This window comes from Corvus hawaiiensis, chromosome 5, assembly GCF_020740725.1.
Source record: "Corvus hawaiiensis isolate bCorHaw1 chromosome 5, bCorHaw1.pri.cur, whole genome shotgun sequence".
Lineage (NCBI taxonomy): Eukaryota > Metazoa > Chordata > Aves > Passeriformes > Corvidae > Corvus > Corvus hawaiiensis.
The window spans coordinates 65,350,602-65,363,599 of NC_063217.1; the positions used below are offsets into that span (position 1 = coordinate 65,350,602).

At 39.3% G+C, this 12,998-nt stretch overlaps 1 protein-coding gene across 6 annotated transcripts in view; it reads left to right on the plus strand.

Annotated features, from left to right (window-relative positions):
- Positions 1-12,998, plus strand: part of SLC7A11 (solute carrier family 7 member 11) — a 59,569-nt gene that overhangs the window by 33,634 nt on the left and 12,937 nt on the right. For all 6 annotated transcript variants that reach the window (XR_007203817.1, XM_048304726.1, XM_048304725.1 and 3 more), the window contains one exon: positions 11,883-12,006. Coding sequence is in view for 5 of the 6 variants with exons in the window: in XM_048304726.1 (XP_048160683.1) it covers positions 11,883-12,006 (124 nt within the window). In the remaining variant the exon portion in view is untranslated. The remainder of the gene's footprint in view (positions 1-11,882; positions 12,007-12,998) is intronic.

A 12,998-nucleotide genomic window follows, 5' to 3' on the forward strand; every position in this document is an offset into this window, starting at 1 on the left:
AGGTGGTGAGATGACTGTCAGAGAAAGTAAGACAGCATTTTTTGCTGAGGTAAGACACAGAATCAGAGAATAAAATACAAACAAAGCAATGGACAACAAAAATTTCAAGGGCCATATTCTCTTTATTACACTCATGCACATCAGATTGGAGTTTTATAATTGCACAAAGAGTCATTAACATGTGCCGTGCCACCATGAGCAGTTATTCTTTGGAAGAGCATGGTCAAAATTCCAACTGCAATGGTATTACTGCACACAAGAAAAGGAATATGTTCCACTTGGTTCAGCTAGCACTATAACTTACTCTGACACTTTCTTTTTGGATGAGACATTAAATGGGGCTCTCATATTTGATTGTTCAGCTTTAATAAGTAGTGAGATTGCTGGCTTGTATTTAAGATATGTAATAGTCATATCAAAACAAGACAATTTGGCATTGTACATCTTTCCTGTAGATGAGTACATCCTTTCTTGTGTTACAGCAGAATTTCCATCAGAGGAGCATTAATCTTAGCTAGTGAATGCTAAGATTCTTATTCCTCTACACACCCCTTCACTGCATGGTGGCTCTTTTATGTGAGTGCTTATGGGTGTGCAGATGTTCTGCGAGCAGGTTTTGATCACTTACAGTGTAGCTTACATGTTGATATTTGGCTGTGAGTATGATGGAATTTTAAACACATAGTGGTATTTTATTTAATGACTATTGTTAACTGACCATTAGGGTTTTTGGAAATTTAAATTACAGTACAGCCTATATCCATGAAACTGTAAACGAAGAGGATTTATATAAGATTATAAATGCTCCAGGGGTGCTGTGAAGTGAATAATATGCATTTCTCAAGTTGCAGTGCTGTTGTTTATTATGTCAATCCTCATTCACTTGCAACACTTGCTGTTGAACAAGTGCTGTTATTTGCATCTTCACCTTGTCATTATTTGTTCATTGTGAAAAAGTGGACTTTATAATAACAGTATTTAATTTTTTGAAGTATGATGGAATGGAAATCCCTTACAAGAACAGTTTTGATATCATCATTTTAAAAGATCTAACAGCAATTTAGAGACCTCCTCCATAGATCATGAGAATGGATAATAAATAGGAGCACTCTGATGTGGCAAGAGGTTTAACTTCTATGTGGGGATATTTTAAAGAAAAGATTTACATTCATCCAACACTGTAAAGGAATAACAGGCACTTCTAGTTTATCATATCTATTTATTACAAGAAAACACAGTTGCTAAGCAAAACCAGACAAAAGTAAAGATTTATCCACAAGAAACATAGAAGACCATGAAATTCCTTTTCCTTGTGCAAAACTCCCATTAGAGAGAAAGCTGCTTGTGAGTCTAAGGAAGAAATATTTCAACGGATGTGAAAATAAGCAGAAATGCTTTAGGATTCTTGCTTGGTGACTGTGAAGGCTGTGAGGAGAGGGTTTTTCTTAGTTGCAGGCTATCCCAGACATGAATAGATCCAAGCTGTAGGCCACCTAAGCTTGGTGTTGAGTGTTGACAGATCACGATGCTGTACTAGAATGACCCTGGACCGAAAATATGAATTACATATTTTCTCTGCTTCTAAGAACATAATTTTGTCCACAGTGGCCCAAATCCTGCCATTTGCTTTGTGCTTAGTTTGGTTAGTGAAAAAATGCCTAGCAAACTATTGCTAAACTAACACATAAACTTGTCCTGTTGACCAGAGTGGGTATTTTTAAATGGAGGCCTGCAAGAAAAATGGAGACAGGATTTTTAGCAGGATCTGTTGCAATCTATCAAAAAAGGGGTAATGATTCTAAACTAAAGGAGGGTAGGTTTAGATTAGATACATGGAATAAAGGTTTTATAATGAGGATTGTAAAGCAGTGGAACAGGTTGCCCAGGGCAGTGGTAGATGACACATCCCTGGAAACATTCAAGGCCAGGTTGGGTGGGTTTCTGAGTGACCTGATCTAGTGGAAGGTGTCCCTGCTCTTCCCAGGGAAGTAGGACTAGATGACATTTAATGGTCCCTTCCAACCCAAACCTTTCTATGATTCTCTAGGTTTAATTTCAAATGTAGGCCTCAGGGAGGCTGGACAGGGTGCTATGGAGTGCCAGGATGTAGGGATTTTTGATGGCACCAGTATATGGTCCCTTTAGGTTGATGCTATGGGACAGGATAAGAGATAGTGTGGTAAATTCTGTATAAATCCTCATTACCACTTTCATTTTAAGATGTTAGCATGTGCATTTCTGACAGAGGGTACACTGAACAGTGTGCAATTGCAAAGACAAGTCAGCCTTAAAATCCTGAGTCTCATTGATTACACTGTCCAAGATAATTGAAATAGGCTAATAATTCTGGCTATTTCATGTCACTACCAACTGCAGGGAACTTGATTTGCAGCAGAGTTTCAGGATTAACTCTCTAAGGTTATGTTTAAGGTTGTGCTTAAGATTTCTCAGTTTGAATGCAGAAAAAGAAAACCCCAGCTTTACTGGTCATTTTGAAAATTGTGCATATTTTGCTTCATGATATCACTTCATCACTTCTTAAAAAAGAGAAGGATAAGCTTTTCTCCTATGCCTGTGATTGTAGTTTCAGCATTATGAAGGTTTAGTGAGAGAGGATTTCAGCTTACTATTTCCTTACTCAAAGCACAGAAGATAATAAAATAAAAAAAGTTGATATTCCCATTTGAACTCCATTCAAATGCTTTCAGTTACTGTGTGCTGCAAAGGCATATTTAAGCTCACATTTGGAGTTTTCTGGATTTCTATTCTATGTTAGAACTCCTACTTATTTCAGTGTACTGTATGGGCTGTCCCACATCTGTAGGTAGTCTGCTGGGCTGTCCTTAGCAAGACCATAATTTCCCTGCTTTCTGCAGAGAAAATAATTTATCTGCCAGATAGGCCCCTTCATGGCAGTGCAGTATTGTTAAGACATCTCCCTTTAATTTCATTTACACCTTTTTGTATCCTTTAAAATGCTAATGCTTTAAGGCACCTGCAGTTACCATTTTTCTCATTTTGAATTCCTTCAGAAGAAGAGCCTATCTTGGTAATTGATATTTCAGTTTCCATGGTGCTCCTTATTGCAAGTAACTGCTCTTTTCATCACCAAGTGGTGCAATTTTCATTCATGCTGAAATATCAATGGTAACATACAGCAGCAAATTGTTCCTTTATGATCCTTGGCATTGTGGAAACCCTCCTGCTCAAAATTAAATGTCAAGGAATTTAACAAGTATGAAAAATTTGGCTCCTTTTATACACATGCACACAGAGACATATGCTTTTCCCTCCATGCACTGTGCACCTGAGCATTCCCAGACTGTGAGCTTGAGTGGCTCATTTTGGGAATGATAGCAGCCTTGCCAGCCTGCTCCCTTGCATTACTCAAAGTGTTTCTCTGTCATTTGCTCTGGCCCAAATTGGAAACATATGTTGTCAGTGTAGGCAATAGATATACACATAGATCAAGGCAGGGCTCTGCTTCCACCCCAGCCCTGCTCCCTGCAAACACTGAGATACTTGTGGGAGTGTGGGGAGGGTGCTGTGACAGGCAGCGTGGTTTTTAGTGGGATTCCTTTCACAATCACTGTAATCTCTTTCCCTGGCCATGATGTTGTTATGCAGTAGCTGCTGACTTGGGTTTCTTAGCTATGTGGCCTGATCAGCACATTTCCCATATCAGGTTCCCTTGTTTCTAATTCTAAATATCCTTCACTCCCCCACCACCAACTACTGCCAGTGGTCCATCTTTCCTAAGAAAAGTTATCCTGCCTGGAAAAAGTAGACCCTGCTCATAAATCAGGTGCTTAGGGAATTAATAATTTCAAACTCCCATGAGAGCATCCCGTAATAAATTAAACTACTTTTAATACACAATTACTTCACTTCCTCATTTTTACATTTATTTTAAGTCTCGCAGTGATGTATATGTTGGTATGGAGCAGTTAAGAGGAAGTTAGACCCACTATCACGTGCTAAATAAAGCAGCTTGGAGGAAGTACTTTGGATTTTGCCTCTGTCTCTTTCCCCTCCATTTCCATACAGGAGCTGGGTGCAGGCAGGTGTTTTGTTCTTACAGCCCTGTGTCAGGTTTGTCATTATGGCTTCTTTGCCTTCAAGCAAGCACTGTGATTTACTAGTGCTTCTCACCATATCCTATGCTACTGGCAGTGCTGGAAGCACTTCCAATAAACAGACCTCAGAAGAAAATAAAATGCTGGAGCTTTTGAGAGAGCAGAGGTGCTCCTTTCAACTCCTGGTTGGGAGAGATCTGGGCAATAAAAGTAAAATCTGAGGTTTTGCCTCTCTGGTGGAAGAGATCACAAGCTTCCTTGAGGACATTAAGGTTTCCCACAAATGAAATAAAAGGAGGGTATGTTAAATGATGATGTAGGAGAGAAACAGAGAAGTCATTAATCAAACTCAGGAGTGACAATATATTTGAATTTGAATCCTCTGGATTTAGACTATGCTGCTTTTTCAAAGGCAAGATTTTGTGAGAGTGGCAGACAACTTTTTAATTCCACATTCGACCTAAACCCCACTTTTATTGCAATACACTATATAAATGACCATTGTCTTCTGGGTATCTTTACTGCCATTTCAGATTCTGAAATGTAAAATGCACTTTGCTAGAGATCCTGCATTTTCCAGGCACCTGGCTGTTCTCTGGTTAAGCCTCCCTGACTCTAATAATAAGCACACTTCAGTTCCTAGGGTAGGCCTAGTTTCATGCAGGTATGACTATAGCAATAGGAAAGAAAAGCAAGCTTCTTTGGACTTTTAGGTTCTCAGGAGGGATGTAACTTGGGGCCAAGTTACAGTGCAAAATACAAGCCAGGTTTGGTTATCCACATGTCTTTTGGAAACAGTCGTAAACTTTGTACAATAAGTTTGCAGCTGAGGTAACGTGAAGATGTTGAACACTGGCACTTGATGTATTTATGGAAATAGAGTTGACTGAGAAATCACAGGGGGTGATTGATATTTTATATTTCAAGTCTGTATTCAATTTCTTCTTTTAAGGAGATTTTAAAAATTAGCCCCCATAGTAGCTCTGTGTGCTTCCTCTTGTGCTCAATTTCTAGCTCCTAATAGTGCTCACATGCCTGCTATACAAGAAATGGCTAAGCAGAGACAGAGAGATTAATATTTAGTGCTGTAATCTCAAAAGTCCTTTGTGGATTTAGCTGTCATCTTTGTTATCTGCTGTGTTGGCATAGTTTTCTTTGCGAATGCGAATATGAGATATCCACCTCATGCAAAATGATTCAGGATCCTCCTTGACCATGACTCTGGCTGGTAATCCAAGTTTCAGAGGAATCCATTCTGCTCTTCAAAGAAAGGTGTTTCATAAAAGGTATTGACTTGACAGGGTGGGGCTTCGGCCATGACGTAAATGAGCTCTCTCGTCAGATCTGGTTTGGCAATCTGAGTTTGAACACAAAGACATCACAACCAACTTTAAATCTCTATTAAAATAAAGCAAATCCCCTTGTGAGCATAACAACTATTCTCAGCTTCTTAAGGTCTGTGAAGAGATTTGTTTCTTGAGACTTGAGCTGGGAGGGTTTGCCTGAAAGGAGATGTTTTATGGAAAAGAGTGTTACCCTGTGCAATTACTACCTAAGTCTTAAGACAAGACAGTATTTATGCTAATTAGTTTTTGAGGAAAACCTGCTGGAAAAAGTGCTGGAAACATCTGAGAAGTTAATATAATTTCCTGCCCTTTGCAGCACACTGTTAACACAGTATAACTCTTTAAAGTCAGTTGGTCATGGAAGATCCTATTTACGAACTGTAAGCAATTATAATCTGAACCAGTGAAGTCAAGCACTGGGAAGTAAATAAGTAATTAGCACAGCAGAAGCTCTTCTCTTGCTAGGTGGTAGAAGGCAAGAAGACTGCAGACTGTACCCTGATTCTTCACTCTGTTATCCCAGTGTCATGCTGCTGTGTCTCTGAATTAAGAACTATGGAACCAAAGCATGGAAATGAAGGACTACAGCAGTAGCATCCATGGAGCATGTGGTGATGTAAATGAGAGTGCAGCTTCACGACTAGGCTTTCCTTTCTTTCATCCCTCCTCTCAAAATCAAGAAAAGATCACAGGAAGGGAAGTTATGTAATTGAATATTTTCTAAGCTGCAAGCCCACAGACTGCAAGTTCCTCTGATCTGGAACATAAGGATGGAACATATTGGGAGGCAGTGAAGGGAAGAGATGATTTGCTGATGGGAATCTTCACTACAATAAACAAAATAATAATAGCTTGTCACTGAAGTCAGCAGGTGCTGAGACACTGGTTAGCATCTACAAATACATGGATTTGAGAGGTGCTGTGATGATTCCCATCACTTTTGTCTGTCTATTCGTGGCTTTGATTCAGTTTTGAGAGGTGACCTCCTTTGAAGTTTTACATCCACCTTTTCTCCAAGCAGATGGTTGAGATTGTAGTTTTTTCACCAGTTTTTTTGACATGGTGAGAACTATTTGATCCCTTTAGTGTAATGTGTTGTCCTATATGCAGCTTTTTTGCATGAAAAACATGTCAGGGATAAGTGAGTTTATACCAAAATGTACTGCTTGCTGCCCAGGATTTGGGATTGCTGCAGGTCACAGAATGACTGCCTGGGAATGGTGAGAGACATAGATTGGACTCTGGAACACAGCGCTTACTAAGGCAAGCCTGTATGTCTTCTAGTCTTGCACTGAAATTCTAGGAATATTAAATTTTTCTTGCCACTTTCTGTATTTGGTTATTTTTTTCCAGTGTCAGGTTATTTGGATAAATTTGCTCTTGTAATAAATTTTCTCTTTTTCTGCCAATCTTTGGTGCTATGGGAGTGCAGTGGATGACTAGATTTTTTTAAGAGTGCCAAAATCTGGAAAGAGTTCATTTGGAAAATTGCTTAGCAGATTGCAAATGGTGAGTAAATTAATGCACAAGAGAACTTTTGAAACTCCTCTGGTAGTAAATTTTCAACTAAAGAAATACAGAAGATACAACATCATGTTCATGAAAACTAAGCAAATCCTTGCTCGTAAATCACATGAGGGAATTAGGAATTCCCCTCTCTCCTTCTTTACTATTTTCAGTCTAAATTTATATATATAATTATCTTCCACAATTTCCTTACTACAGTAAAGATGTCATTTCATGTAACTTTATCAGTAGTTAAGTGATTTATTTAGGCTTTTTTATCTATGTTTCCTGACTGGGTTCTTCTAGTGCAGCTTTGTCCAGGAAGGTTGACTATGATGAGCATTTGTAAAACCTGGCTTTGAAATGGTTGCAAGGAAAAGGTTTTGGTATGATCTCTAAATGACAAAGAATGTGGCAACAAGGTGCTTCACCGTTGTAAACTCAGCTGGTTTGGAGGGGTGTGTTAGACTCTGTGGTTGTCATTTCATAGAAAGAACAGCCCTCAGTGGTCACAGCTCTTAGTGCTCGCTGTTTGCTGTTATAAAAGTTGCCGTTAACCTGGGATATGTGCTGTACATTTCTAAGAATGTTCCTCGGCTGATTTATTGCCATGGTATTTCTCATCCTCAGGTTCTTGCTCTGGTTTTCTTTCTCTTTTCCTTTTATCTTTTTTTCTCTTTCCCCCTTCTCTTGCTTGCTCTGCTCTCTATTTTTTCTTGCAAAAATATTTGTAGGAGGTAGAGATGTACTAGAGCTGATTATCAGAGGATCTATGATTCTGCAAATCCAGTGGTTATCCTGACTGACTGAACTGAATGGCCTAGCTCTGGTGCCTTTTACACGCTTTAGAGGAAGGAAATTTGCTTCCAAGCAATATGCAGCGCTGCTTGGCAACGATTTCAGCCCTGTATAGCCCAAGATGGGCTAGCTGTGTTCCCAATGCTGAACTTCTCAGTGACAGTAGGCTCCTTGGTGACTCATTTCCTGGGAATGACAAGGTAAATGTGCTCTTTGTTCAAGTGTGATTCTTCATTACCGTTGCTTTATAGATAGAGCAGAAGGAAAAGATTTAGCTCTGAATAGTAACTAGGGATGGGTAAGTCTTAAAAGGTATGGAGACTCAATTCAATTTAAGTCAACATTCATCTGCATAGAAGTTATCCTAATTGTCTCTCACCCACTTTTTAAAGGACTTTTTAATTATATGGTCAATATTTTCCTGATTCAGATTTCCTCAGATTCCTTTTGATACTGATTTTCTTCAAAGTTTTGGGCGAAGACATGAATATTGCAAAAAGACTTCCCTGGCAGCAGCTTCCCCTTCAAACCAAGGAGCAGCCTGCTTGAATATCATCTTGACACTAATGCTCAAGACATTTCCAAATAATTGTATAGGTTTGGAGCTAATATCAAGGCTAGGTTGGATGGGGCCCTGAGCAACCTGGTTTAATGAAACGTGTTCTTGCCCACAGCAGAGGGGACTGTAAAGAGATGATCTTTAAGATCTGTTGCACCTCAAACCATTCTATGATTCTATGATGATTCTTTGATCAACACCTCAAGGTCTACTCAGGCAAACAGCTGGTTTGAAAAGATTTGTTCTTGCTTTTGAAATCTTTTGAAATATCACTCTGAAATGGAGTGCAAAAATGAGAGTACTGCCCTATAGTAACAAGTAGCCACTTCAATGCAAGTCAAAATCCTGGGCTTGCTGTAAGTAAATGAGATATTGCAGTCTCCTGTATCTGAGCACTCTCAGTGCCATGGTTTTTAAGCCATTGACCCTTCTGAGGTCTTCATCAGTAGGATGAGATTTGTGTTCTGCTTCTAAGATTTTTTTTCCAAAAAAATGTCCTACTGATATGGTCAAGTTTCCCATCAGAACTTTTAGCTTTGATGAATCAAAATCTTTAAAAAAATAAAAGTGGAAAATATGTTTGTCTAGTCCAAAAGTCTCAGCTAGCTGTGAGGCAGCTGTTAATTTGTTTTGTATCAGAAACATGGCTTATCAGTATTGCAGACCCCCTGTGTTGTGTGTGATTCATAGAATGCAGAAGTGAAAAGGTGGCAACTTCATCAATAGAGGCAATTCGATGGAGAATAGAACCTAGGTATGATTTTTCATATTTAGAGACAAGATTTGGAAGTCTGGAGAATACCTAAAATATTCCAAGAAAATTAGTACAGTGATCCTCTAGGGAAAGGAGGTAGTCTTTATTGCTAATGGCATTACAGCTTTTATTCCAGCATGGAGACTGTAGTTCACAGCAGAGAGTCTGATGGGATCCTGTTGCAAATTGGGAACTGCCTGTTAAAATGGATGGATAGAAAAGACACAATTAAAGCTCTCACTCAGTGGTTTTACATATGGTTCCTATCTGTCTGCCTGTGCTTTCAGGTGATTTGAGGACTAAATGCAAATCTGAGTGGAGGTGTCAGTGAGAAATGAACTGTACTGTATTGCTTATCCCTGAAATCTTGAAACTGGCCTTTTATTTCTGTCTAAATCTGTCACTGGAAGCAGTGGGTAATAAGCAGAACTTGGAAGGGTTGTGCAGGTATACAACAGCCCTCTGAAAGCTCCCTCCTGCCAGGAGGCAAAAGGAGCTGCAGCCTGAGCACTTGCTTCCCTCAAGAACAAGGACTTGGGAGCTTAGAAGTCACAGCATCCCTTGTGCTGCTCCAAGTGCTGAGTTATGATTTGCAGGCTTTTTAATGAATAGTGCTTGCCGACTAGTTCTGGCTTGTTTAGGGTTTTTTTTCTTCAGAACGTGTTTTTTTCTGTTGGTATTACTATCCAAGGGCATTAGTGCTCTTCAGCATAACAAGGCAGGACTTGCAGTGCTAAGAAAATGGTCATGTTTGCAAGCATGATTCTTTCCCCTCCCCCAGTTTTGAACTGCCATTTTGTTTTATCAGAAATTAAACTGGGATTTAAATTAGATGTGAATACAAGGTTTTTAAAAAGAGTTAGAACAAACTAAGCAAACAAACTTAATCTGTTACATTTAACAATATGCTTTCAGTCATTTAAATGGTTTTTGTGAAAATAGTCCAAATTTGCTATCTTTGGCTGAAAGCACTCTTTTTTAGGTTGGAGTAAGGGCTGATTTCTCCAAAAGCTTGGTGGTTGAAGCATTCATCTGCGATGCAGAAAATATAGATAATATCCCTGTTCTGAGAGGCTTTAAATCCATGTACCCCTACCTTGAATCAGATGCTAAGAGGATTTAATTCAATTTTCACCCTGGTCGGGTAAGAAGCTTAACCCAACTGATTGCAATACATCTGGCAACTGACCTACAAACCCCATTTTGGCATATGTTATCAACACACAGAGCTGCAGTATTTCTTGGGTCCATAACTGTGGGTTTTCCAGCAATACAGCACATGTATTCTGGGCTCTTTGCTCTAGTCCTTGCCATCATCTTCTCCATCAATAAACATATCCTACAAGTTGACTGGCTTCCCTTTTTCCCATTTCTTCACTTGAGATATGTGTATGAGGTAGCTGTGGCTTAATACGGTATCATGATGTCTACCCAGTTTTGGTGTTACATTACTGGCGTGATCCTATTACCTACCTGCCTGTGTGTCTGGGTTAATGGGAGCATTTGACACCATGGTTTCTGAGGTGGGCAAGATGTGCAACAAAGATACTGTCCTGCTTTACTTATTTACAAATAAATACATCTATTTATTCAGTCTCAGGTTAGATCTTATTTTCAGCTCTATACAGCCATACTGATGTGAAGGATCTATTTGAGAAATAAGGGCTGGTAGTGAAGAAGATCCTTAAATTCTGACCTGGTTGTGTTTCTTTGAGAAAAGTATCAGACAAGAATGGATCTTTGCATTGGTTTTCAAAATACCTTTTCCTTTGAGGTGATTACAATAGTCCTTTACAAATGTGCTTTTGATCTCTTCTGGAACACCAGAATTCCTAGTTCTGTCTTTCCTTTCTTCCAACTGCTGGGGTGACCTTCACAACAGTGTTCTTTAAATATGGCAACCTCTTAATCCCTCCAAAAGCAGCCTTAATATAGACAGCTGGAAGGACCCAGCCATGAAAGAGGAGCTCTCAGCTCTCCTCAGAGGGACTGTACATACAGTCACTCTCAGCCTTGGAACTAAAAGATTCGTTTCAGGTCTGAGTTTTTTCTTGGTGTGCTGTAGATATCAATAATATTAAGTGGAAAGAGACTAGGATAACACTTGAGGCATCTCAAGATGGGTTTTCTCCTTACTCAAAGGTTTGCTTGCAGTGTGGCTTTGGACAAATGCCTCTGTTCCTCCTTTTAAAAACAAATAATTCTGCTTTTCTGACTAGAAGGACATGCTATATAAAAGTTTGGCATTATTATATATTTGTTTATTATTGTTCTGTCTTTTAGCTAGGATGGCAGGGGGGTTGTGCTTTTCAATACCATTTGTGCTGTGCTAAATTTACAAATTTGTGCTGTTTTTATTTCTGTGTCATATTCTGTGCTCATGTTCCTCTGAATAGTGAGAGAGATAAGTGGGATGTGGTAAGGTGTGTAAGGGAAGAAACACACCCAGGAGGAAAGGGCAGAATTTTGCATGCTGGATATTTTGGTATGCAGGGGAAGATGTCGAACACCTCCAGGTGTTTGGGTTCAGCTGGCAAGTCAATCTCAGTACGCAACTTAAATGGGAAGTGGGGCACCAATGGGAAGCATGGGGACCACAAGCCCTTTCGTGTCCCTGGAAGACTCCTCCCTCAAATGGTTTCTCACCTCTTCACTATAAACTTATTTCCTTTGTCTAGAGGGTTTTGTTTATTCCTTTTTTTACTGGTAGTTTCTAATGATGATATTTTGGGATAACCAAATTTGCATTCACCATCATTAGTGGCTTCTTCTCATGTTATTTGTTTCATGTTTAGGGATTAGCAACCAGATTGCAAAATAATGAGCTACCTTGTGTATTTCAGAAACATACCCCTCGCAATATGCATTTCAATGATTATCGTCACAGTTGGCTACGTGTTAACAAACGTGGCTTATTTCACTACAATCAGTGCTGGGGAATTGCTGCTTTCAAAAGCTGTAGCAGTGGTAAGTTACAGAAGAAAAATACAAAGATATATTCCTGCTGCAGTCGTGTTTATTGATATTATTCTTATTTCCAGGGGGGGAAATGGACACATCCAGTCAGGTTTTGGTATGGTGGCACTTTTTAGCATCTCGGTGAAATTTGATATTTGACTGATGAGTGGGATTGCACTTCAGGCCATCGGTAGCATTTATAATGCAACATTGGACTGTATTTATTTACCTCTTATAACAAAGTCAACAGGGCTTAAATTTTATAGCCAAGTACATGCTTGAAAAATTCAGTGCTATATTGTAAGCTCAGCTCCTGGGAAGCAGGAATCACAGATATTTATGGAAGAGAGAGCTCTGAACTGTCTTGTGTAGCAGAAGATGGTAACTGTCTCTGCACAATATGTGTCCTGAGTACTCCAGAATCGGGTTGCTGTGAATACCGTAGCTCATTTGGGAAGGAGTTGCAAGGCAGCCTGGCTAGGAAATACTGCTTTGATTGTTCTTGCTGAATTGTGGTGATGACACTGATTTTTATATTTATGGTATCTGAGTCACAATGAGGAAATAAATAGTTCAATTTCTTTTTCAGTAGTGACACTGCCTGTGGCTATTTCAATTGATGTGGGTTTTGAAAAACCAAATTCTGTAGTTAATAGGAGATCTAGAAAGAAAACATTTTATAAACATTTCATTAATTGTGCATGTTGCCTGTGGTGCCCCAAAGTCCAATTAAGGCTCTTCTGCTAACCTGAAACACTAAAGCATGAATGGATGGACTATACCACTGAGTAGTGCCAGCTGAGTGCAATGAAGGCTGTAGAAAAAAGATATTAGGTGTGCAGATCAGACCTTGATCCATTCAGACTTGATCTTCTTCTTGATCCATTCAGACTTGGTCTTCTTCTTGATCCATTCAGACTTGGTCGTCTTCTTTGGAGCCATAATGATCTAAATTGATATGAGTCAGGGCCTGATTCCATGTCCTCATCTTTGCTTCAACT